At 40.3% G+C, this 27,714-nt stretch overlaps 1 protein-coding gene across 1 annotated transcript in view; it reads right to left on the minus strand.

Moving 5' to 3' along the window:
* TTC6 (tetratricopeptide repeat domain 6) overlaps positions 1–27,714 on the minus strand; it is a 259,315-nt gene that overhangs the window by 204,017 nt on the left and 27,584 nt on the right. Inside the window, exon 3 of the mRNA XM_032242507.1 lies at positions 26,741–27,685. Within this exon, the coding sequence (XP_032098398.1) occupies positions 26,741–27,685 (945 nt within the window). The remainder of the gene's footprint in view (positions 1–26,740; positions 27,686–27,714) is intronic.

Here is a 27,714-nt window from a genome sequence, read left to right on the forward strand (position 1 = left end):
ACCATTTAGCCTAGGTTTGTGTAAGTACATTAGGATGTTCATACAATGATGAAATCACCCAATGACACATTCCTCAGAAAGTATCCCTGTTGTTAAGAGTCAAAGGAGTGGAGGATTGATCCAAGATGGCCATTTAGGAAGAGCTCAGGATTGCAGCTCCCAGTGAAAGCGCAGAGGGTGACTGGATGCCACTTTTTTATTGCCCACAGACTAGGAAATTCCAAGGCGGAGGAGCCCCACGGGTCACCAGCGCACCTGATTCAGCCAGTGTGGCTGTGTCGGCTGGTAAGGCTGCTTGCCCCATGTGGCTGCTTTGTCAGTGCCCCGGCACAGTGGTTCTGTACAAAATACACTGGTCCAGGTGCCCTTTTGGCTGGTGATAGGAGCCACGGGAAGTCGCCCATTCATCTGTTTAAAAAGAAGACTGAATGGGGAACCAGGACAGTAGATTCCAGGCCAAAAAAAGCGCCACGACCCTCAGTGCCGCTGTTTAAGCCAGCACAGTGAGTTACCGCTCGGGAAAACACACAGGTCCCGGTGCCTCTTCAACAGGCGATTGGAACATCAGCTTAAAAAAAAATTTAAAAGAAAAGGTTATGAGGCAGGGAGCTAGGCGATCAGGCTCGGCTGGTCCCACCCCCACAAAAGAACAGCAATCAGAAACTCTCTGGATTGAGAGTTTCACAGCAAGCGCAGCTGAACCCAGGACGGGTCCAGCTCTGTGGGGGAGGGTCGTCCGCCATTACCAAGGCACTCCAAAACTATGGAGGTAGTCAGCCAATGCTGAGGCAGCCTGCCATTGCCAAGGCAGCCCACCACTACAGAGAGAGTCTGCCATAACAGAGGCAGGGCACCATTGCCAAGGCAGTTCTAACTACACGCATATAAACAGGACTGCAGGGAAGTTCACTCGGCAGCTGGGTGCAGCCCACAGCAGCTCAGCAAAGCCTCTACAGGCAGACAGTGACTAGTCTGCCTCCTTGCTGGGCAGGGCAGCTCTGAAGGAAAAAAAAGAAGGCAGCAGCACAACAGAAACTCATAAAGCCCTAAATCCCTGGGACAGAGCATCTGGGAACAAAAAGCGGTTTATGAGTTCTGCTGCAGCAGACATAAACGTACCTGCCCAGCAGCTCTGAATGAACAACAGAGCTCACAGCTCAGCATGTGAGCTCCTATAAAGAACAGACTATCCCCTCAAGCAGTTCCCTGACCCCTGTATATCCAAAGAGCCACCTCATAAAGAAGAGATCAGACTGACACTTGGTGGGTATCCTTCTGGGACAAAGATAGCAGAAGAAGAAAACCGGTAGCAACCCTTACTGTTCTGCAGCTGCTGCAGGTGATCCCCAGACAAGCAGGGCCTGGAGTGGACCTCAGCAGACCTACAGCAGAGGGGCCAGACTGTTAGAAGGAAAACTAAGAAACAGAAATAACCTCATCATCAACAAACAGAACGTCCACTCAGAGACCCAATGTGAAAGCTAGCAACTACAAAGACGACAGGTGGATAAATCCATAAAGATGGGAAGAAACCAGTGCAAAAAGGATGAAAACACCCGAAACCAGAGCACCTCTCCTCCTACAAGGGATCACAACTCCTCACCAGCAAGGGAACAAGGTTGGATGGGGAACAAGTGTGATGAAATGACAGAATCAGACTTCAGAAGGTGGGTAGTAAGAAACTTCTGTGAACTAAAAGAACATGTTCTAACCCAATTCAAAGAAACCAAGAACATTGAAAAAAGATTTGACAAAATGCTAACGAGAATGGACAAAATAGAAAGGAATATAAGTGAATTGATGGAGCTGAAAAACACAACACAAGAACTTCGCAAAGCATGCACAAGTTTCAACATCCGAATTGACCAAGCAGAAGAAAGGATATCAGAGGTCGAAGATCAACTCAATGAAATAAAATGGGAAGGCAAGAATAGAGAAAAAAGGGTAAAAAGGAATGAACAAAGTCTCCAAGAAATGTGGGACTATGTGAAAAGACCTAGTCTACGTTTGACAGGTGTACCTGAATGGGGCGAAGAGAATGAATCCAAGCTGGAAAATACTCTTCAGGATAATATCCAGGAAAACTTCCCCAACCTAGCAAGGCAGGCCAATATTCAAGTACAGGAAATACAGAGAACGCCAGAAAGATATTCCTCAAGAAGAGCAACCCCAAGGCACATAATCGTCAGATTCACCAGGGTTGAAATGAAGGAGAAAATACTAAGGGAAGCCAGAGATAAAGTTCAGGTTACCCACAAAGTGAAACCCATCAGACTCACAGCAGATCTCTCAGCAGAAACCCTACAAGCCAGAAGACGGTGGGGGCCAATATTCAACATCCTTAAAGAAAAGAACTTTCAACCCAGAATCTCCTATCCAGCCAAACTAAGCTTCATAAGTGAAGGAAAAATAAAATCCTTTGTGAACATGCAAGTACTCAGAGATTTCATCACCACCAGGCCTGCTTAACAAGAGCTCCTGAAAGAGGCTCTACACATATAAAGGAACAACCAGTACGAGCCACTCTAAAAACATGCCAAATGGTAAAGAGAATCAACAAAACAGCCAGCTAGCTTCAAAATGGCAGATCAAATTCACACATAAAAATATTAACCCTAAATATAAATGGACTAAATGCCCCAATCAAAAGACACAGACTGGCAAATTGGATAAAAAGCCAAAACCCATTGGTGTGCTGTATCCAGGAAACCCATCTCACATGGAAGGATACACAAAGGCTCAAAATAAAGGGATGGAGGAAGATTTACCAAGCAAATGGAGAGAAAAAAAAAGCAGGAGTTGCAATTCTCATCTCTGATAAATTAGACTTTAAAGCAACAAAGATCAAAAGAGACAAAGAAGGACATTACATAATGGTAAAAGGATCAATGCAACAAGAAGAGCTAACGATCCTAAATATATACATACCCAAGACAGAAGCACCCAGATACATAAGGCAAGTTCTTAATGACTTACAAAGAGACTTAGACTCCCACACAATTATAGTGGGAGTCTCTAACACCGCATTGTCAATATTAGACAGATCAACCAGACAGAAAATTAACAAGAATATCCAGGACTTGAACTCAGACCTGGACCAAGCAAACCTAATAGACATTTACAGAACTCTCCACCCCAAATCCACAGAATATACATTCTTCTCAGCACCACATCACACCTACTCTAAAATTGACCACATAATTGGGAGTAAATCACTCCTCAGCAAATGCAAAAGAACGGAAATCATAACAAACAGTCTCTCAGACCACAGTGCAATCAAGTTAGAACTCATAATTCAAAAACTAACTCAGAATCGCACAGCTTCATGGAAACTGAACAACTTGCTCTTGAATGTTGACTAGAATACCAATGAAATGAAGGCAGAAATAAAGATGTTCTTCGAAACCAAAGAGAATGAAGACACAACATACCAGAATCTCTGGGACACATTTAAAGCAGTCTCTAGAGGAAAATAAATAGCAATAAGTGCCCAAATGAAAAGCAAGGAGAGATCAAAAATTGACACCCTATCGTCAAAATTGAAAGAGCTAGAGGAGCAAGATCAAAAAACTCAGCCTAGCAAAAGATAAGAAATAGCTAAGATCAGAGCAGAACTGAAGGAGATAGAGATAGAGGCACAAAAAAACCCTTCAAAAAATCAATAAACACAGGAGCTGGTTTTTTGAAAAGATCAACAAAATAGACACTAGCCAGATTAATAAAAAAGAAAAGAGAGAATAACCAAATTGATGCAATAAAAAACGATAAAGGGGATATCACCACAGATTCCACAGAAATTCAAACCATCATCAGAGATTATTGCAAACAACTCTATGCATATAAACTAGTAAACATGGAAGAAATGGATAAATTCCTCAACACTTGCCTCCTCCCAAGCCTAAACCAGGAAGAAGCCGAAACCCTGAACAGACCCATAACAAGGTCTGAAGTTGAGGCAGCAATTAAGAGCTTACCAAACAAAAAAAAGCCCAGGTCCAGACGGGTTCACAGCCGAATTCTACCAGACATACAAAGAGGAGCTGATACCATTCCTTCTGGAACTATTCCAAACAATAAAAAAAGAGGGAGTCCTTCCCAAATCATTTTATGGGCCCAACATCATCCTGATTCCAAAACCCGGCAGAGACTCAACAAGAAAAGAAAACTTCAGGCCAATATCCATAATAAACATAGACGCAAAAATCTTCAATAAAACACTGGCAAGCCGATTGCAACAGTACATCAAAAAGCTTATCCACCATGATCAAGTAGGCTTCAACCCAGGGATGCAAGTCTGGTTCAACATACGCAAGTCTATAAACGTAACTCACCACATAAACAAAAGCAAAGACAAAAACTACATGATTATCTCAATTGATGCAGAGAAGGCCTTTAACAAAATTCAACAGCCCTTTATGCTAAAAACCATCAATAAGCTAGGTATTGACGGAACGTATCTCAAAATAATAAAAGCTATTTACAACAAACAGTCAATATCATACTGAATGGGCAAAAACTGGAAGCATTCCCCTTGAAATCTGGCACTAGACAAGGATGCCCTCTCTCACCACTCCTATTCAATATAGTACTGGAAGTTCTAGCCAGAGCAATCAGGCAAGAAAAAGAAATAAAGGGTATTCAAATAGGAAAGGAGGAAGTCAAATTGTCTCTATTTGCAGATGACATGATTGTATATCTAGAAGACCCCATCGTCTCAGCCCCAAATCTCCTGAAACTGAAAAGCAACTTCAGCAAAGTCTCAGGATACAAAATCAATATGCAAAAATCACATGCATTCCTATACACCAATAACAGACTTAAACAGAGCCAAATCAAGGATGAACTGCCATTCATAATTGCCACAAAGAGAATAAAATACCTAGGAATACAACTAACAAGGATTGTAAAGAACCTCTTCAAGGAGAACTACAAGCCACTGCTCAACGAAATAAGAGAGGACACAAACAGATGGAGAAACATTCCATGTTCATGGTTAGGAAGAATCAATGTTGTGAAAATGGCCATACTGCCCAAAGTAATTTACAGATTCAATGCTATTCCCATCAAGCTACCAATGACCTTCTTCACAGAACTGGAAAAAACCACCTTAAACTTCATATGGAACCAAAAGAGAGCTCGCATAGCCAAGTCAATTCTAAGCAAAAAGAACAAAGCGGGAGGCTTCACACTACTGGACTTCAAACAATACTACAAGGCTACAGTAACCAAAACAGCATGGTACTGGTACCAAGACAGAGATATAGACCAATGGAACAGAACAGAGGTCTCAGAGGCAACACAACATATCTACAACCAACTGATCTTTGACAAACCAAACAAAAACAAGCAATGGGGAAAGGATTCCCTGTTTAATAAATGGTGTTGGGAAAACTGGCTAGCCATGTACAGAAAGCAGAAACTGGACCCCTTCCTGACACCTTACACTAAAATTAACTCCAGATGGATTAAAGACTTAAACATAAGACCTAACGCCATAAAAACCCTAGAAGAAAATCTAGGCAAAACGATTCAAGACATAGGTGTAGGCAAGGACTTCATGACCAAAACACCAAAAGCATTGACAACAAAAGCCAAAATAGACAAATGGGACCTAATCAAACTCCACAGCTTCTGCACAGCAAAAGAAACAGTCATTAGAGTGAATCGGCAACCAACAGAATGGGAAAAAATTTTTGCAGTTTACCCATCTGACAAAGGGCTGATATCCAGAATTTACAAAGAACTAAAACAGATTTACAAGAAAAAACTAACAAGCCCATTCAAAAGTGGGCAAAGGATATGAACAGATACTTTACAAAAGAAGACATACATGAGGCCAACAAACATATGAAAAAATGCTCATCATCACTGGTCATCAGAGAAATGCAAATCAAAACTACATTGAGATACCATCTCATGCCAGTTAGAATGGCGATCATTAAAAAATCTGGAGACAACAGATGCTGGAGAGGATGTGGAGAAATAGGAACACTTTTGCACTGTTGGTGGGAGTGTAAATTAGTTCAACCATTGTGGAAGACAGTGTGGCGATTCCTCAAGGACCTAGAAATAGAAATTCCATTTGACCCAGCAATCCCATTACTGGGTATATATCCAAAGGATTATAAATCCTTTTACTATAAGGACACGTGCACACGAATGTTCATTGCAGCACTGTTTACAACAGCAAAGACCTGAAACCAACCCAAATGCCCATCGATGATAAACTGGACAGGGAAAATGTGGCACATATACACAATGGAATATTATGCAGCCATCAAAAACAATGAGTTTGGGTCCTTTGTAGGGACATGGATGAACCTGGAAACCATCATTCTCAGCAAACTGACAGAAGAGCAGAAGATCAAACACTGCATGTTCTCACTCATGGGTGGGTGTTGAACAATGAGAACACATGGACACAGGGAGGGGAGCACTACACACTGGGGTCAGTTGGGGGGAAAGAGGGGAGGGAAGGTGGGGGGTGAGGAGTTAGAGAGAGATAGCAAGGGGAGAGATGCCAGATGTAGGTGTTGGGGAGGAAGGCAGCAAATCACACTGCCATGTGTGTACCTATGCAATAATCTTGCATGTTCTTCACATATACCCCCAAATCTAAAATGCAATAAAATAAATAAATGGAAAAAAAAAAAAAAAAAAGAGTCAAAGGAGCTCTTCTTCCAAAAAAAAAGATAGGGACTCATAACCCATATCCATCAGGCTAAGACAAGAAAGTACTTCCAGGTATTCACTTTGAGAACAGGTAAAAGATTTCAAAAATAATAAAGCTAAGAAGAGTAAGTAAAAGCAGTTCAGTATGTTACTCTGCGGTTATGTGACATGAGAGATGGCATATAAAGATTTTATCTTTCAATCATATTAACAGCAACTTAAGTTGGCAAAATCAGTGGTTTTTGACTGAATGTAACTGGTTAGTGACCATATAACCAATTGCAAATGTCACCACCACCTACAGATATCCCTCTGTATCCTTTCAATCTGATGACAAAATGTGCTGCCTTAGGTACTCAGCCTGAGTCTCATCCCACACCCACCATCCCTATCAATAGGGCTCTGTGAGCAAATCCTTGGCTCTTGCTGACCCTCCTCAGGGCCAGGTGTACTGGGCTCAGAAGCTGCCAGCGGAGGCTATGGGGCCATCCAAGCACAGGAAAGTGCAATGATCCTCCCACTAATGCCGAGATCTGAAGGAGAAGTCAAGGGAGAAATAATTCTGGATACCTGGGTACCTAGGTTTTAAGGCAGTAAAAGAAAAAAGGAAGATAGGAACAGTGTCAAAGAGAAAAGGCAAAGTGCCATCTGTATGTTGTAATATGAATAAAATCAGTTCTGGACTGGCTGTCAGAAGAAGTAAATAGTCCTAGTCTCAACTATGCTAATTAACTGTGTGACCTTGCAAAAGTCACTTTCCTCACCAGGCCTAAGTTTTGTTACCTATAATACAAAATTAATCAGGTTACCTTCCAGCTCTAGACATTATTTTAGTGAAAAATAAAGGTAAAGAAACACGATGGGGAAATTCATCACCAGAATTTTGAAAGTTTTTTTCCATATGAGAAAACAAAGTAAAATATGTCAAAGAAAATATATTAAATGATAACATATTACTTATAGTTCCAATAAGATAGACTACAAAATTAAAGCTTTTCCTGCTATGTTCATAAAAACTTACAAAGATTATAAATACAACAATTGTGTCAGGCTATCCCCCTTCCCTATGGTGAGACTAAGATTCAGCACCCTTTGCAATGAACTGAGAAAACCAGGTACTTATAAAAGAATATGCCTCAAAAAATGAAACACATATCCAACACGACTAGAAAATGTGCTGTACAGTCTGTTAGACTGTTTTCATTTGGGATAAGAGATGCTTACACATGATTATGTTTGGCTAGCTCTCAAGATTTTGATTTTACTGTCAAACTGTTTATCTACCCATCCCTAAAACCCACATATTTACCTATTCTGCTTTAAAACAAACACTGTAAAGAATACAGCTGCCTAGCTTCAGGCTGTTTACAGCTACAGAATGGCTGACATCAATCGCAACCAAATACTGTACTTTTCAGTAATAAAAAATAAACCGCTTCCCATGTACAATATGTCAATGTGTAACCTAACTGGAATATTTAGTCAGTTCAATTTGCTGTCAAGGTAACTATATTATTTTAAGCTCTGATATCAACTTCACATGTTAAACAATTGTTTTAAATTGTATAAGTTTTTTCCTCTAGTTTTATACTCAACAAATAAAAATCATGACTCAAAGTATCACAAATATTACCCTTAAAGTAGACTAACAATCTACAATGTAAAGGCAGCAATCAGTGCTGGACTTTAATTATGCAGCTTGTCAGCTAGTGGCCCACCTCACTTCCCACTCAGGGAGATTCTAAGGCCTTGGACCAGTCCTTAAAATGTAAAAGCCTTAAAAATGTCTACATTGGCCGGGCGCTGTGGCTCATGCCTATAATCCCAGCACTTTGGGAGGCCAAAGCAGGAGGATCACCTGAGGTCAGGAGTTAAGACCAGCCTGGCCAACATGGCGAAGCCCCATCTCTACTAAAAATACAAAAATTACCCAAGTGTGGTGGTGCACCTGTAATCCCAGGTACTCGGGAGGCTGAGACAGAAGAATTGCTTGAACACGGGAGACAGAGGTTGCAGTGAGCCAAGATTGCACCATTGTATTCCAGCCTGGGAAACAAGAGCAAAAGTCTGTCTCAAAAAAACAAAACAAAACAAAACAAACGAACAAAAAAGTCTATATTACAAAATCAAAGGTGATGTTGAGTTATATGTTAAAATAAGAATCCATGGAGGACTAGGAGAAGCTTTTATCCTAAATAATTATACCTGAAATAGCCAGAAAAAGCATTAAAAATTCTCCACTTTATCTCATATGCAGATCTTAAACTCTGCTATGCATAAAAATTGATCGCTTTCAAAATTCAAATGCACCTGGCCATTGTCCTTTAGTGTCTAAATTAAGGGATTTAGTTATACAAATAAGCAAAAAAATAATAATAATAATTGCTGGGTAGTATCTGTACTAAGAAATGGAAAATAATACATATGCATTCTATAATACATTAGCATTTCTTCTGTCAAGTAATTCTATATGTTAATCTTGAAAAAAAAAATCTCTCACGGAAAGTAAACTGCACCTGTATCCAACAAAGAATAGGTTTATTTTGAAGAAATAACTTGTAGCTGATTTGAAATTCTTGTTAAAATCAAACCAGCTAAAGGAATAGGAATTTTCCTTAAGACCTAATATATATATTAGACCATGTCTTAGACTAGGTCTAAGATACATATATATCTTAATATATATAAAAAAATATATATATCTTATATATATATACAGGTATTGATCGACTTACGACCTATGCAACTTAACAACCATTCGACTTTACAACCACAATCACTAGCCACAACTGCTCCACGTCTGGCAGCGCAAACATTGCCCAGCTGGGTGTACGACAGTGTGGACCAGCTTCTGGCAGCACTACCATCTCCGTGTGCACCATTTCAACTGTACATATAGCCTACTCAACTTACAACCAAATCATGTTACGACCGGTCTGCGGTCCCGACCGTGGTCGTAAGTTGAGCACTAGCTGTAAGATATATACATATCTTATTTTGCTTTTTTTTTGTTTGTTTTGTTTTGAGACAGGGCCTCACTCTGTCACCTAGGCTAGAGTACAGTGGCGCAATCTCAGCTCACTGCAACCTCCACCTCCTAGGTTTAAGCAATTCTCCTGCCATAGCCTCCCGAGTAGCTGGGCCTATGGGATTATAGGTGCACACGACCACGCTGGGATAATATATTTTTTTTTGTACTTCTCGTAGAGACAAATTTTGCCATGTTGCCCTGGCTGGTCTCAAACTCCTGAGTTCCACCTTGGCCTCCCAAAGTACTGGAATTACAGGTGTGAGCCACTGCGCCCAGCCACTTTCCATTTTTTTTTTTAATAAATAAAAATTAAATACATAGCATTTGTATTTACTGAAAGCATCCAAATGTTATGTGAGCACTTTTAAATTTACACAGAAAAAGCTGTAAATTAATTTGGCAATAGAAGAAAACTTCTTAATTATTACATCATTTGTACTAGCATAAGCTGTTACATCTGTGAGGACAACAAAGAAAGGCATGAGGCCAGGCGTGGTGGCTCATGCCTGTAATCCCAGTACTTTGGGATGTCAAGCGAACAGATCACGATGTCAAGAGATCAAGACCATCCTGGCCAACATGGTGAAACCCTGTCTCTACTAAAAATACAAAAATTAACTGAGTGTGGTGGTGCATGCCTGTAGTCCGAGCTACTCAGGAGGCTGAGACAGGAGAATCACTTAAAACTGGGAGGCAGAGGATGCTGTGGGCCAAGATTGTGCCACTGCACTTCAGCCTGGCGACAGAAAAGACTCGGTCTCAAATAAAAGAACTGCATCAAGGGAATGTTAAAAGTGCAATAAAAGTGTCTGTAATTTTGAATAGAAAACACTTGCCCAAACGAGTCCCTTCCAGTTGTACTGGTATCATTCAAACAACACAGATTGGTTTTCTCTGCCCAAATCCTGGTAGGTTATTTGATTTATGCCTTCAATGAGTAAAAATATGTTCCTAAGACAGGAAAAGATACAATTTGAAAAGCAAAGGGCCAAGAAAACATTTAAATAATATGAATTCTGTAATATACAGCTCTACAAGATAATACATCATAAGTTATACATAGCAATGTATGTTCTTTGATATGCATCAAAAAGTTACTTGCAAAATTATATGCATAGTATGTTTTTATTTTTACAATATAAAATGTATTTGTAAGTATGTATGTACACACATTTGTGCTAAGAATTGAGAGGTGTATAAACAACAATAAGTATTGGTTAGTCTGGGACGTTGGGGGTTTAAAAATATTATATGATTTCCATATGTATCTTCTTATAACTTATAAAAAGCACACGCTTTTATAAAGAATCTGCTAACATCTTTAAAGCTTTTATCTTGAGATGACTGTAGATTTATATTCAGTTGTAAGAAAAATACAGAGATCTCTTTACCAACTTTCCCCAAAGTACCATTATGCAAAACTATAATATAATAATATCACAACCAGGATATCAACAGTGATACAGTCAAGATACAAAAATATTTCCACCACCATCAGGATTTTTCATGTTGCCCTTTTAAAGCCACACACTTCCCTCCCACCCCTACCTATCCTTAACTCTCAGCAACCACAAATTTCTTCTCCATTCTTATAATTTTGTCATTTCAAGAACATTATATAGGCTGGGGGCAGTGGCTCACACCTGTAATCCTAGCACTTTGGGAGACCAAGGTGGGTGGATCACCTGAGGTCAGGAGTTCAAGACAAGCCTGGCCAACATGGTGAAACCCCATCTCTATTAAAAACATAAAAATTAGCTGGGCATGGTGGCAAGCCTGTAATCCCAGCTACTTGGGAAGCCGAAGCAAGAGAATCACTTGAACCCGGGAGGTTGCAGTGAGGCAAGAGCACACCACTGCACTCCCAGCACTCCAACCTAGGTGGCAGAGCAAGAATCGGTCTCAAAAGAAAAAAAGAATCTAACTTTTGGAGACTGGCTGTAATTGCCTCAGCATAATTCTCTGCAGATTCACTCAAGTTGTTGCAGATATCAATACTTCATTTCCTTTTCTTGCTAAATTATATATCCATTTACCCCTCAAGGGACATCTGGGTTGTTTAGTTTGGGGTTATTATGAATAAAGCTGCTATGAAAATTTGTCTCAGATTTTTATGCAAGCATAAATTTTCCATTCTCTGTAATACATGCCCAGGAGTGCAATTGTTAGATCACATGCTTAGAAAAGTATGCTTAATTTTTTAAGAAACTGCCAAACTGTTTTCCAGAGTGGCGATGTCATCTTATATTCCTACCAGTAATGTATGAGTGATCCGGTATCTCTGCCTCCTTGCTAGCATTTGGTATTGTCACTATTTTCCTTTTTTATTTTAGGCTTTCTGGTAGGTGTGCAGTGAAACGTCATTGTGGTTTTAATTTGCATTTTCCTAATGACGAATGATTTTGAATATTTTTTCATGTGCTTATTTGGCACGTGCATATCCTCTTTGGTGAAATATCTGTTCATGCCTTTTGCCTACTTTTTTCTCTTTTTTCCTCAAGACAGGGTCTCACTCTGTTCCCCAGGCGGGAGTCCGGTGGCATGATCAGAGCTCACTGTAACCTGAAACTCTTTGGTTCAAGAGATCCTCCTGCCTCAGTCACTTGAGTAGCTGGAGCTACAGGCACAAGCCACCACACCGGTGTCTATTTTCCAGCTGGATTTCTTACTGTTGAGTTTTCTATTTTCTAATTGGATTTTTTACTGTTGAGTTTTGAGAGTTCTTTATAAACTCAAGATACCAGTCCTTTGCTGAATGTGTAGTTTGCAAATATTTCCTCCCAGTCCACAGCGTGTCTTTTTATTCTCTTAACAGGGTCTTTTGCAGAACAACAACAACAAAAAAATTTAATTTGGGTAACGTCCAATTTCGCAATTTGTCTTTTGGGTCATACTTTGAGCGTCAAGTCTGAGGACTCTTTCATAGCCTGAGATTTAGAAGATTTTCTTCTTTGTTTTTGTCTGAAAGTTTTATTGTTTTATATTTAAGTCCATGAGACAGATTGAGGCATTTTTTGTTGTTGTTGTTTTGTTCCTTGTTTGTGGGTTTTTTGTTGTTTTGTTTATTTGTTTGTTTTTTGGCTTGTGAATGTCTATTAGTTCCAGTACTATTTGTTGGAATGAAGCTAACTGCTTCTTCACTTTGTCAAATCACTGGGGCATGTCTGTGTGGCTCCACTGCTATGTTCTCTATTCTGTTCTACTATCTCTCCTTCCACCCCAATATCACAGAGTCTTGATTACTATATCTAAATAATAAAGCTTGCAATAAGGTACACTGGTATCTCCCACTTTTTTTTTCTTCTTCAAAATTATTGTAACCATTCTACTTTCTCTGCCTTTTCATTAAAGTTTAAAAATCTGTTTGTCAGTAACTGTAATAAAATTTGCTTGGATCAAATGGCTTTAAATGTAATTTGCTTACAAGTGAATACCATGTTACTTATAGTTCAGTAAACCAGCCATTATAATATTAGGTAGGAAGTTAGATAATTGATATGATACTTTTTCTCTTTCCTAATGTACACATTTAGTGCTATTAATTTCCCCCTCATCATTACTTTAGCTATGGTATACAAATTTTGACATGTATTTTTTTTAATTCAGCTCAAATTTTTTTAATTTTCCTGATACTTCCTCTTTGACCCATGGATTATTCAGAATTATATTGTTTAGTTTCCAAGTGTTTGTAGATTTTCCTATTATCATTTTGTTATCAATTTCTAGTTTGATTCCACAGGGTCAGAGAACACACTCTATATAGTTTCAATTCTTTTAGATGTATTAAGGTTCATTTTATGGCCCAAGATGTGGTCCATCTTAGTATAAGATTGGTGGGCAGTCAATAAAAATGAGTACTCTGCTGTTGTTGGGCGAAGTGTTCTAAAAATGTAGGTTAGAGCCTAGTGGCTGTTAGGGTCCTTGAGTTATTCTATATCCTTAGGGATATTCTGTCTAGTTTTTCTACCAATTGCTGAAAGAAGGGTGTTATGTATTTTTAACTATAATGTTCAATTTGTCTATCTTTCCTTCCAGTTTTTACTTCACATATTTTGTAGCTCTATTATTTGGTAAATACACACTTAAAATTGTGGTTGGTCTTCCTAGCAGGTTGATTCTTTTATAATATCATAAAGTCCTCCTTGTCTCTGGTAATTTTCTTTCTTTCTTTCTTTCTTTCTTTCTTTCTTTCTTTCTTTCTTTCTTTCTTTCTTTTTTTTTTTTTTTTTTTTTGAGATGGAATTTCACTCTTGTTGCCAAGGGTTGGAGTGCAATGGTGCAATCTCAGCTCACTGCAACCTTCACCTTCCAGGTTAAAGAGATTCTCCTGACTCAGCCTCCCAAGTAGCTGGGATTACAGGCAGGAACAACCACATCTGACTAATTTTTTGCATTTTTAGTAGAGACGGGATGATTTCACCATGTTGGTCAGGTTGGTCTCGAATTCCTGACCCCAGGTGATCCACCCATCTTGGCCTCCCAAAGTGCTGGGATTGCAGGCGTAAGCCACCACACCTGGCCATCTCTGGTAATTTTCTTTGCTCTGAAGTCTACCTTATCTGGTATTAATACAGCCACTCCTCTTCCTCCCAATTAATATATGTATAATACATATTTTTCATACTTTACTTTCAACCTGCCAATATTATCATGTTGGAAAAACATTTCTTATACACAATATATCATTAAGTCATGTTTTTAAGCCACCTGCCAATCTCTGTCTTTCAGTTGGTATATTTAGACCACTTACAGTTATTGATGCCTTAGGATTTAAGTCTGCCACTTTACTTTTTGGTTTCTTTTTGTTCTTTCTGTTTTACCTGTTTCTTTATGGGCAACAACATTTTTTATAATTCTATTTTGATGTGTCTATGGTGTTTTATTTTTTATTTTTTGAGTCAATCACTTTGTATATCTTTTTTAGTCATTTCCCTAGGCAGTACATTATACCAGTACCAGTAGCATGGTTTCCTGGCATGGAAATTGTTCCAATTAGAGTGACACATGGAAACGTTACCTCCCTTTATGTCCACTTTAACTTCTCTATCTATAATTGTCTTAAATATTTCCTCTACCTACATTTAGAACTACATCAGATAGTGTTATAATTCTAGCATCAATCATCAAACACATTCTAGAAAACTCGAGGAGAAGAAAAGTCTATTGTATAAAACCATAGTTTTTGTTTAGTATGTTCTTTCCTCTAGTCCTCCAAGAAACCTTTTTTCTAATCTTTTGTGTTTAGAGAACTTCCTTTAGTCATCCTATTAGGGTAGAACTGCTAGCAAAAAAAAAAAAAAAATCCTAGTTTACGTCACCTGAGAATGTCTTGATTTCCCTTTCATTCTTAAGAAGCCATTTCACTAGAAATAGAATTCTGGTAGACAGTTCTTTTCTTTCAGTACTTCAAAATGCTGTGTCAATTCCTTCTGACTATCATAGTTTTCAATTAGAAATCTACCATCAAATTATTATTTCCTATAGGTAGCACGTTGTTTCTCACTGCATTAAATTTTTGTTTCTTTGACTTTAGTTTTCAGAAGTGTTACTATTATGTGTCTTAGTGTGGATTTCTTTGGTTTGGAATTCACTCAGCATCCTCTTGAATATATGTAGGTTTATGTCTCTTGCATTTGGACATTTGGGAAGTTTCTAGCCATTGTTTCTTTTTGTACTTTTTCAGTCCTGTCCTCTTTTTCCTCTTGTTTCAGGATTATAATGACATCAAGTTATATCTTCTGTTTTAGACTCACAGGTATGTAACGTTCTCATTTTTTTTTCTCTCAGTCTACTGTCTTTGTTTTCAGCTCAAGTATGTTGTATTCAAGTATGATTTTTTCCTCTGTCTTCTCCATTCAGCTAATGAGTCCATTCATTGAGTTTCTATTTCAGTTATTGTATTTTCCAGTACTAAAAATTTCCTTTGGTTCTTCTTTGAATTTTTTGTTTATTTACTGAGACTTTCTACTTCTCTGCTAAGAATTTCTACTTTTCCATTTGTTTCAAGTACATTCATAATTGCTTATTGAAGTGTTTTGGTGAAGGAGCTGCTTTAAAATCTGTTAGATAATTCCAATGTCTTTGTCATCTCAATTTTGGCATCTATTAATTGTCTTTTTTTCTTTCAAATTGAGATATTTCTGGATGTTGGCATAACAGCTAATTTTCTATTAAAACCTGGACATTTGAGTATTGTGAGAATTCAGATATTACTTAGGGTTTCTGTTTTAGCTGGCTTTCTCTGACACTGCTCAAATAGAGGCAGTGCAGGGAGGCAGTGCACTTCCCCTATTACTGCCAGGTAGAGGTAGAAATCTAGGTCCCCACTCAGCCTCCACTGGCAACAGGTATGGGGGCCTCCTTGTTACTGCAGTGGTGGGACTAGGAGTTCTGGCTCCCCACTTGGCTTCTGCAGATCCCAACCTACTTGGAAAGAATAAGAGTGTCTCATTACTGTTCTCCACATGGCCTTCATTGACACCAGAGGGAAGTGGGAGAGGGTGGCTTCTTTACTTCTGGGCAGTGTTGAAAGTCTAGACACTCTATTGTCGCCATCCCACTGGGAATGGGTAGGGGGAACTTGTTACAGCCCGTTGATATTGGAAATTATATTAGGCTGTTCTTGTGTTGCTATAAAGAAATACCTGGCTCGCAGGATGACCAAATAGGAACAGCTCCAGTCTGCAGCTCCCAGAAAGATCAACACAGAAGGTGGGTGATTTCTGCATTTCCAAATGAGGTACCAGGCTCATCTCATTGGGACTGGTTAGACAATGGGTGCATCCTATGGAGGGCCAGCCAAAGGAGGGTGGTTCATCTCCTTACCTGGGAAGTGAAAGGGGTCAGGGAACTCCCTCCGCTAGCCAAGGGAAGCTGAGAGGGACTGTACTGTGAGGAACAGTGCATCTCAGCCGAGATACTATGCTTTTCCCACAGTCTTCACACAGACAAGGAGATTCCCTTGGGTGCCTATTTCACCAGAGCCCTGAGTTTTAAGCACAAAACTGGGCAGATAGTTTTAAGCACAAAACTGTTTGGGTAGACACTGAGCCAGCTGCAAGGGTTCTTTGTTTTTTGTTTTTTCCCATACCTCAGTGGCACCTGGAATGCCAGCAACACAGAACCACTCATTTCCCTGGAGAGGGGGCTGAGGCCAGGGAGCCAAGTGGTCTAGCTCAGTGGATCCCACCCTTACAGAGCCCAGCAAGCTAAGAACCACTAGCTTGAAATTCTCACTGCCAACACAGCAGTTTGAAGTCAACCTGGGATGCTCGACATTGGTGTGGGGAAGGGCGTCTGCCATTACTGAGGCTTGAGTAGGCAGTTTTCCCCTCACAGTGTAAACAAAGCCACCAGGAAGTTCGAACTGGGCAGAGCCCACCGCAGCTCAGCAAAACCACTGTAGCCAGACTGCCTCTCTAGATTCCTCCTCCTGGGCAGTACACCTCTGAAGGAAAGGCAGCAGCCTCTGTCAGGGACTTATTCATAAAACTCCCATCTCCCTGGGACAGAGCACCTGGGGGGAGGAGCAACTATGGGCGCAGCTTCAGCAGACTGAAATGTTCCTGCCTGGCAGCTCTGAAGAGAACAGTGGATCTCCCAGTACAGCACTTGAGCTCTGCTAAGGGACAGATGTCTCCTCAAGTGGGTCCCTGACCCCTGTGCCTCCTGACTGAGAGACACCTTCCAGTAGGGGTTAACAAACCCTCATACAGGAAAGCTCTGGCTAGCATCTGACAGGTGCCCCTCTGGGACAAAGCTTCCAGAAAAAGTAACAGGCAGCAATATTTGCTGTTCTGCAGCCTCCACTGGTGATATCCAGGCAAACAGGGTCTGAGGTGGACCTCCATTAAACTCCAGCAGACCTGCAGCAGAGGGGCCTGACTGTTAGAGGGGCCTAATAAGCAAAAAGGAATAGTGTCAACATCAACCAAAAGGATGTCCAAACAAAAATCCCATCTGAAGGTCACTAACATCAAAGACCAAAGGTAGATAAATTCACAAAGATGAGGAAAAAGCAGTGCAAAAAGGCTGAAAATTCCAAAAACCAGAATGCCTCTTCTCATCCAAGAGATCACAAGTCCTCGCCAGCAAGGGAACAAAACTGGATGGAGAATGAGTTTGAAGAACTGACAGAAGTAGGCTTCAGAAGGTAGGTAAGAACAAACTCCTTCAAGCTAAAGGAGCATGTTCTAACCCAATGCAAGGAAGCTAAGAACCTTGAAAAAAGGTTAGAGGTTTCGCTAACTAGAATAACCAGTTTAGAGAAGAACATAGATTACCTGTTGAAACTGAAAAACACAGCATGAGAACTTCATGAAGCATACACAAATATCAACAGCTGAATTGATCAAGTGGAAGAAAAGATATCATGGATTGAAGATCAACTTAATGAAATAAAGCATGAAGACAAGACTAGAGAAAAAAGAATGAAAAGGAATGAACAAAGCCTCCAAAAAATATGGAACGATGTAAAAAGACCAAACCCACATTTGATTGGTGTACCTGAAAGTGATGGGGAGAATGGAACCAAGCTGGAAACCACTCTTCAGGATATTATCCAGGAGAACTTCCCCAACCTAGCAAGACAGACCAACATTCAAATTCAGGAAATACAGAGAACACTGCTAAGATACTCTTCAAGAAGAACAACCCCAAGACACATAATCATCAGATTCACCAAGGTTGAAATGAAGGAAAAAATGTTAAGGCCAGCAGAGAGAAAGGTCAGGTTACCCACAAAGGGAAGCCCATCAGAATAATAGTGAATCTCTCTGCAGAAACCCAACAAGCCACAAGGGGTGGAGGGCAAGGAGCAGGGGGGCAATAGTCAACATTCTTAAAGAAAAGAATTTTCAAACCAGAATTTCATATTCAGCCAAACTAAGCTTCATAAGAGAAGGACAACAAAAATCCTTTACAGACAAGCAAATGCTAAGAGAGTGTGTCATCACCAGGCCTGCCTTACAAGAGCTCCTGAAGGAACCACTAAATATGGAAAGGAAAAACCAGTACCAGCCACTGCAAAAACATACCAAATTGTAAAGACCATTGACAACATGAAGAAACTGCATCAACTAACAGGCAAAATAACCAGCTAGCATCATAATGACAGGATCAAATTCACAAATAACAATATTAACCTTAAATGTAAACAGGCTAAACTCCAATTAAAAGATACAGACTGGCAAATTGGATAGAGTCAAGACCCATTGGTGTGCTGTATTCAGGAGACCCATCTCACATGCAAAGACATACATAGGCTCAAAATAAAGGGATGGAGGAATATTTACCCAGCAAATGGAAAGGAAAAAAAAGAAAGAAAGCAGGGGTTGCAATCCTAGTCTGATAAGGCAGACTGTAAACCAACCAAAATCCAAAAAGGCAAAGAAGGGCATTACATAATGGTAAAGGGCTTAATGCAATGAGAAGAACTAACTATCCTAAATACATATGCACCCAATAGAGGAGCACGCATATTCATAAAGCAAATTTTTAGAGACTAAAATGAGGCTTGACTCCCACACAATAATAGTGGAAGACTTTAACACCCCACTGTCAATATCAGACAGATCAATGAGACAGAAATTAACAAGGATATTCAAGCCTTGAACTCAGCTCTGGACAAAGTGGATCTAATAGACATCTAGAGAACTCTCCACCCCAAATCAACAGAACACACATTCTTCTCAGCACATCACACTTGTTCTAAAATTAATGACATAATTGGAAGTAAAACACTCCTCAGCAAATGCCAAAGAACATAAATCCTATCAAACAGTCTCTCAGACCACAGTACAATCAAATTAGAATTCAAGATTAAGAAACTCATTCAAAACTGCACAACTACATGGAAACTGAACAATCTACTACTGAATGACTAGTGGGTAATAACAAAATTAAGGCAGAAATAAATAAGTTCTTTGAAACCAATGAGAACAAAGACACAACACACCAGAATCTCTGGGACACAGCTAAAGCACGGTTTGAGGGAAATTTATAGCACTAAATGCCCACAAGCAAAGCATGAAAGATCTAAAATCAACACCCTAACACCACAATTAAAAGAACTAAGAGAAGCAAGAGCAAACAAATTGAAAAGCTAGCAGAAGACAAGAAATAACTAAGATCAGAGCAGAACTAAGGGAAATAGAGACATGAAAAACCCTTCAAAAAAAAATCAATGAATCCAGGAGATCATTTTTTGAAAAGATTAACAAAACAGACTGAAGTCAGACTAATAAAGAAGAAAAGAGAGAAGAATCAAATAGACACAATAAAATATGATAAGGAGGATATCACCACTGATCCCACAGAAATACAAATTATCATCAGAAAATCCTATAAACACCTCCACGTCAATAAACTAGAAAATCTAGAAGAAATGTATAAATTCCTGGACACATACACCCTCCCAAGACTAAATCAGGAAGAAGCTGAATTCCTGAAGAGACCACTAACAAGTTCCAAAATTGAGACAGTAACTAATAGTGTACCAACCAAAAAAAGCCCAAGACCAGACAGATTCACAGCCGAATTCTACCAGAGGTACAAAGAGGAGCTGGTACCATTCCTTCTGGAACTATTTCAAACAATAGAAAAAGAGGGACTCCTCCATAACTCATTTTATGAGGCCAGCATCATCCTGATATCAAAACCTCGCAGAGACACAACAACAACAACAAAATTTCAGGCCAATATCCCTGAGAAACATCGATGTGAAAATCCTCAATAAAATACTGGCAAACCAAATCCAGCAGCACATCAAAAAGCTTATCCACCACTATCAAGTTGGCTTCATCCCTGGGCTACAAGGCTGGTTCAACATATGCAAATCAATAATCCATCATATAAACAGAACCAATGACAAAAACCACATGATTATCTCAATAGATGTAGAAAAGGTCTTCAATAAAAGTCAACACCCCTACATGCTAAAAACTCTCAATAAAATTGGTATCGATGGAGATGGAATGCACCTCAAAATAATGAGAGTTATTTATCACAAACCCATAGCCAATATCATACTGAATGGGCAATAGCTGGAAGCATTCTCTTTGAAAACCAGCACAAGATAAGGATGTCCTCTCTCATCACTCCTGTTCAACATAGTATTGGAAGTTCTGGACAGGACAATCAGGCAAGAGAAAGAAATAAAGGGTATTCAAATAGGAAGAGAGAAAATCAAATTGTCTCCCTTTGCACATGACATGATTTTATATTTAGAAAACCTCATCGTCTCAGTCCAAAATCTCCTTAAGCTGATAAGAAACTTCAGCAAAGTCTCAGGACATAAAATTAATGTGCAAAAATCACAAGCATTCCTATATACCAATAATAGCCAAATCATGGGTGAACTCCAATTCACAATTGCTACAAAGAGAATAAAATGCCTAGGAATACAACTTATAAGGGATGTGAAGGACCTTTTCAAGGAGAACTACAAACCACTGCTCAAAGAAATAAGAGAAGACAAAAACAAATGGAAAAAAATCCATGCTCATGGATAGAATCAGTATCATGAAAATGCCCATACTGCCCAAAGTAATTTATAGATTCAATGCTGTTGCCATCAAGCTACCATTGACTTTCTTCACAAAATTAGAAAACAACTACTTCAAATTTCATGTGGAACCAAAAAAGAGCCCATATAGGCAAGACAATCCTAAGCAAAAAGAACAAATCTGGAGGCATCATGCTGCCTGACTTCAAATAATAATACAAAGCTACAGTAAACTAAACAGCATAGTACTGGTACCAAACAGATCGATAGACCAATGGAACAAACAGAGACCTCAGAAATAATGCCACACACCTAACAACCATCTGATCTTTGATAAACCTGACAAAAACAAGCAATGGGGAAATGATTCCCTATTTAATAAATGCTGTTGGTAAAACTGGCTAGTCATATGCAGAAAACTGAAACTGAACCCCTTCCTTATACCTTATACAAAAATTAACTCAAGATGGATTAAAAACTTAAATGTAAAACCTAAAACCATAAAAACCCTAGAAGAAAACCTAAGCAATATCATTCAGGACACAGGCATGGGCAAAGACTTCATGACTAAAACATCAAAAGCGATGGCAACAAAAGCCAAAATTGACAACTGGAATCTAATTAAACTAAAGAGCTTCTACACAGCAAAAGAAACTTTCATCAGAGTGAACAGGCAACCTACAGAATGGGAGAAAATTTTTGCAATCTATCTGACAAAGGGCTGATATCCAGAATCTACAAGGAACTTAAACAAATTTACAAGAAAAAAACAATCCCATCAAAAAATGAGTGAATAATATGAACAGACATTTCTCAAAAGAAGATATTTATTTGGCCAACGAAAATATGAAAAAAAGTTCAGCATCACTGGTCATTAGAGAAACGCAAATCAAAACCACAATGAGATATTATCTCAAAGAAGTTAAAATGGTGATCATTAAAATGTGAGAAAACAGGCCAGGCATGGTGGCTCACACCTGTAATCCCAGCACTTTGGGAGATCGAGATGGGCAAATCAGCTGAGGTCAGGAGTTTGAGATTAGTCTGACCAACATGGTGAAACCCCGTCTGTACTAAAAATACAAAATTAGGTGGGTATGTTGGTTCATGCCTATGGTCCCAGCTACTCAGGAGGCTGAGGCAGAAGAATTGCTTAAACCCAGGAGACAGAGGTTGCAGTGAGCCAAGATCATGCCATTGCACTCCAACCTGGGCAACAAGAGTGAAACTTTGTCTCAAAAAAAAAATTAAAAAGTCAGGAAACAGCAGATACTGGAGAGGATGTGGAGAAATAGGAATGCTTTTACACTGTTGGTGGAAATGTAAATTAGTTCAACCATTGTGGAAAACAGTGTGGCAATTTCTCAAGGATCTAGAGCCAGAAATACCATTTAACCCAGCAATCCCATTACTGGGTATATACCCAAAGGATTATAAATCATTCTACTATAAAGACACATGCACATGTATGTTATTGTAGCACTATTCACAATTACAAAGACTTGCAACCAACCCAAATGCCCATCAAAGATAGACTGGATAAAGAAAATGTGGCACATATACACCATGGAATACTATGCAGCCATAAAAAAGGATGAGTTCATATCCTTTCCAGGGACATGGATGAAGCTGGAAGCCATCATTCTCAACAAACCAACACAGAAACAGAAGACCAAACACCACATGTTCTCACTCATAGTAGGTGTTGAACAATGAGAACACATGGACGCAGGGAGGGAAACATCATACACCAGGGCCTATCAGGGGGTTGGGAGTTATGGGAAGGATAGCATTAGGAGAAATACCTAATGTCGATGACGGGTTGATGGGTGTAGCAAACCACTGTGGCAAGTATATACCTATGTAACAATCCTGTATTTTCTGGACATGTATCCCAGAACTTAAAGTATAATATTTTTTTTTAAAAAAGATTTAATATCATAAAAAAGGAAATACTTCAGACTGGGTAATTTATAAAGAAAGGAGATTTAATTGGCTCATGGTTCTGGCTGTACAGGAAGCACAGCTCAGGCATCAGCTTCTGGGAGGCCTCAGAAAGCTAAAAATCATGGTGGAAGGCAATGCAGGAGCAAGCACTTCAAATGATGAAAGCAGGCACAAGAAAGAGTGGCAGTGAGGGGCCACACATTTTTAAATGACCAGATCTTGCAAGAAATCTCTCACTATTGCAAAGAGAATACCAAGCCATGAGGGACCCCACCATGACCGAAATACCTCCCAGCAGGCCCCACCTGCAACATTAAATGTTACAATTCAACATGAGATTTGGGTATGGACAAATATCCAAATTATATCAGAAATTTAGGCTCTCCATTCAGCCTTGAGTTGTGGGATGGGAGTGGGGCCACAGGTTGTTCTGCAATAGTTAGCTGGAGTAACATAGTTATTATCTAAAAGTTTTTTGTCTTGCTAGGCTGCCCCTTTCCTGATCCTTTGGCTAAAGAGCAGGCTTTTGTTGCAGCTTTTTCTAACTGTAACCATTCACATTCCTATGTTACCAGATGCTTTAGCTACAAGTCTGGGAGAAATTATGCAAAAAGAAAAGCCAGAGAATTCACCACCGTGTCATTCCTTGTGTCCCAAAGTTCCTAGCTGTGCTGTCTTCTGCCATTCACCTTTTGGAGTCTTCTCATATTTGTTTTATATATAATGTTCAGGGTTTATAGTTAGTTTTACTTAGCAGGAAGAATAGAGAAAAAAGATATCTATTTCATCTTCCCTGTTATATCATTTTTGTAGACTGTATATTATTTGCTTATAGGAGACCTCAGACTATGAATTCTCTCTTATCTAGGTCATGTTAAGCCATTTTCCTTTTGAGCTATATGATCAAAAACAACCATGCATGACAGAAGCAAGGAACCACCTGGATACTTCATCTTCCAATTAACATCTGGAAAGGGGTCTGTGAACTCCAGCCTTATGTAATTAGAACGTATTTTTGTGACTGATACTATTGAATGTCTTGGCAAAACAAATACTAACATTCATAACATTTTTACTTCTCCTCCAATGGTACATGCATGCTGTTTAGGTCAGTGGTTCTAGATTGGATGAAAGAAGGTGGCACGATTTTGCCCCCACCTCAAGGGCTTATCTGGCAACAGACATTTTTTATTATGACTTGGGAGGTGCTACTAGTATGTATTGTGTAGAAGCCATGAATGCCTGGAAACATCCTGCCATTCACAGGACAGCCACCATCAATGAAAAGTTAAGTGCCCCAAAATGTTAGTAGTGCCAGTGTTGAGAAACCTGGTTTAGATGTCTGACATTTGACAGCTAAGTTTAACCCTCTGTATTCTTTACAACTCTAGGCCCATGTAACTGTGGACCTCCAAATGCTACATGCGCAGTGTCCTTTCCCAAGCTCTCAACAAAGACAGTCTAGCCTGCCGAGATAAACTTACCTCTCGGCTTCCCTCTAGGGATTGCTGTGTGGCTGTAAGTTATGATTTCTACAGTGAAGAATCATGTTCCTTGTTTTTCCTGGAAAGAATGTCATCTACATAAGCCCCAAAAGTTTAAAACAAACGTCCTTATTCTAACCTTCGTAAGAATTTTTTAAATCATAATTTGGGCACCACTTTTATACTTGCATTCTTATTGCTGTCTCTCACCTACCACCCATTGCCAACAAATTCCCTATTGTACCTTTTTCACCCTAATTAAAGTTCTGAAGCCAATTTTACTTTAAGAAATGCAACCTCTAACTTCTGGAATTATAGTTGGGTGGAGGTATCAAAATTTTAAAAACCAAGAACAAAATCCAGGCTGCACTCACAAAATCAAGATAATGAGAAACAAGGATGGGACTGAGGAACCTGATTCTGTCCAAGATACACCTGATTCTAATGCTCTGCAATCCATGCCACTTTCCTACATAAAACAATTTAGGTACTGAAACGCCACAAAAAGAATACATAGGAGGAATTAACACTTCTGGTAGAAGAGCAGAATACACTTCAATGTTCATTATTCATTTAATAGTTTATCTTCCTATATCCCTAAGTCCATTTGAGCCCTTCAAAATACAATCTTTCTTATGGGACCCTGCTCTGAAGTATAACTTTCCGCAACTGTGCAAGACCTCTGGGCCAGTTTCTAATACCAACCCCTTTTCATGTCAAGTACCTTAACTATGTCATAGAATATGGGCCTAACTCAGAAGAAGGGCCACCGAGGCCTTTCTTCTCTGCTAAGGCTCTTCATTGGGCATCCCTGATTTCTTGTCTTATTAGATTCACAGAAAATCTAACTAGAATACCCATTTTGAAATGACCTGAGCAGTCACCCCAATCTTGTTCAGTAACTATGGGGAGATGTGAGTCTCAACCCAGAACATTTGTCATATTCTGCCCACAAACACTTGGCCAAAGGCAACACTAGAGACTCTTGTTCATACCTGTTTTTCTTTCCCTTTATGGTCACATTCCTTAAATCACAGCCAACAGTGTATTCTGGGGCCGAAACTATTTTAAAGACATAGTTCAGTAGCAGTATTCTGTGTACTGATAAGATATTTGTAGCTGCAGCCAAGAGCAGTAACAGAATCTCCTTGCTTCTGTCATTCTCAAAAAAGACTATGTCTTATATTTCTTTCTTTCTTTCTTTGGGTGTGGCGCTCAAGTTCCCTTGTTACTACTTATGCTGTCAATGTTCCTGTCACAGCAAAGTCTGTATAATGGACAAAATATCTTAAACTTAAATATGACCCTATGTAGTTTTGCTTCCTGCCAGGTACAAATCATAGTGAATCAATGGGCTGTCCTGGGCATAGTGTCAGTTCAGTGTCTCGGATGAGACTGCCTGGGGTGGAATCCCAGCTCTGCCATGCATTAGCTCCAGAACACTGTGCCAATCTTTTTTAACTTCACTAAAGCTAGAAGGCCTCCATGTCAGACAGGACTTTTATTGGTATCTACTGACCTGACGGGGTTGTCATGGGGACAAAAATGCACATAAAGTGTGTCCCATCGAGTTTGGCACACAAGAAGCTCTTACAAATCTCTATAATTAGGAAGAGCTAGAAAATAAAGTTTTAAAAAATGTTTCAAAAGATGGTTTTCAATGAAAATATAGAATTCTTATAAATTAAATAGTAATACGCTGATCTTTTTAGGATATAAATACACTTACTGTAATTCACCACTAGAAATACTAAACTGCAACGAAAAAAAAAAGTTTTTCACATAAAATGCCTGTTCCTTTAATACTAACTAATCACAAAAACCTTTGAAGGGGAAGGCTACTTGCAATGTATTACTGAAGGCTTCAGCTAATGTTCTCTGAACTAGTTTTTGGGATCATCACTCAGTTTCCTTCACTTTGAAAAGAGGATACACTCCATAGACGGAAAAATCAAAAATTCAAATGGAAAATTCAAACAAAATGCAAAGACCTTGAATAACACCGCAGTGTTTTCGTGTTCTAACACATGACACCCTATGCACTGAAATATTATCCATAATAAACTACTCTTACTTATGTAATGTACCCCAAATTGCACCTACTTCCATTCTAATGTCGTAGTTCTGGCCAAGGACGCTCCGTATGAGCTCTTTGATGGTCTGGTCGGAGGCCAGCTGGGCCTCGGACTGCAGCGAGGCGATGATCTCCTCGATGGACGTGGGGACCACGCGGGCCGGCAGCAGCGCCTGCCAGGCGGCTTCCCGCGTGTCGCAGGGCGGCCAGCTCTCCCGCTCTCCCCGGGCTCTTAACCCCGAGGCTTCCGGCGCCTCGCGGGCCCAGCTCTCGCTGACGAAGCAGGTGCGGATCCTCACTTTCCTCCGCCCGCCGCCCGCCTCCGCGGAGCCGTCCCCTGCGAAGACGGAGCTGACCTTCCTCTCTCTGGCCCTGCAGGGCCCTGCGAGCGGAGCTGCCGCCTGGCTCTCCTCGCGCCCCCTGGCCAGGTCGAGGACGCGCCTGGAGCCCGCGGGCCGCGGGCTCTCCAAGCCCCTGCGCTTCGCCGGCGGCTCGGGCGGCGGCAGCAGGACTACGGGTCTGGCAGTGCCGAACCCCGAGGCGATGACTGGCGGCTTCTTCTGGGGCAGGTGCCGTAGGAACGCGGAGCTCCGCAAGTAAAAGTCCCGGGGGAGAAACGGCTGGGTCTTGCTGGGAGCCGCCGCCTCACCTGGGCCCGAGGGACGCGGCGCGCCTCCGAGCACCTCCTGCAGGAGGGCGGCCGCGGACCTGGCGGGGCCTTTAGCCGGAGGGGACCCTCTCGACGTCCGGGCTGCGGCACGGGAAAGGCGCGCGGGGCGGGCCGGGCCGGGGGCATGGGGGCTGTGGACCGGGCCTTCACCTACACCCGGCTTGGAGGCCAACTTCTGCTTGAATCGGAGAAAATCCTTTTTAGTCTCCTGCCGGACCTTCTCAAGCTCTTTAAACATGTACGATTCCTCTTTGTGTTTCAGGCCAAAGTGCTTCGGGATCGTGGACATCTTGACAAATTTGACCTGTGAAGTAAGCCCCCAGGACAATCATA

Source organism: Sapajus apella, unplaced genomic scaffold (genome assembly GCF_009761245.1).
Source record: "Sapajus apella isolate SASKATOON/1434 unplaced genomic scaffold, GSC_monkey_1.0 scaffold50, whole genome shotgun sequence".
In the NCBI taxonomy this organism is placed as follows: domain Eukaryota; kingdom Metazoa; phylum Chordata; class Mammalia; order Primates; family Cebidae; genus Sapajus; species Sapajus apella.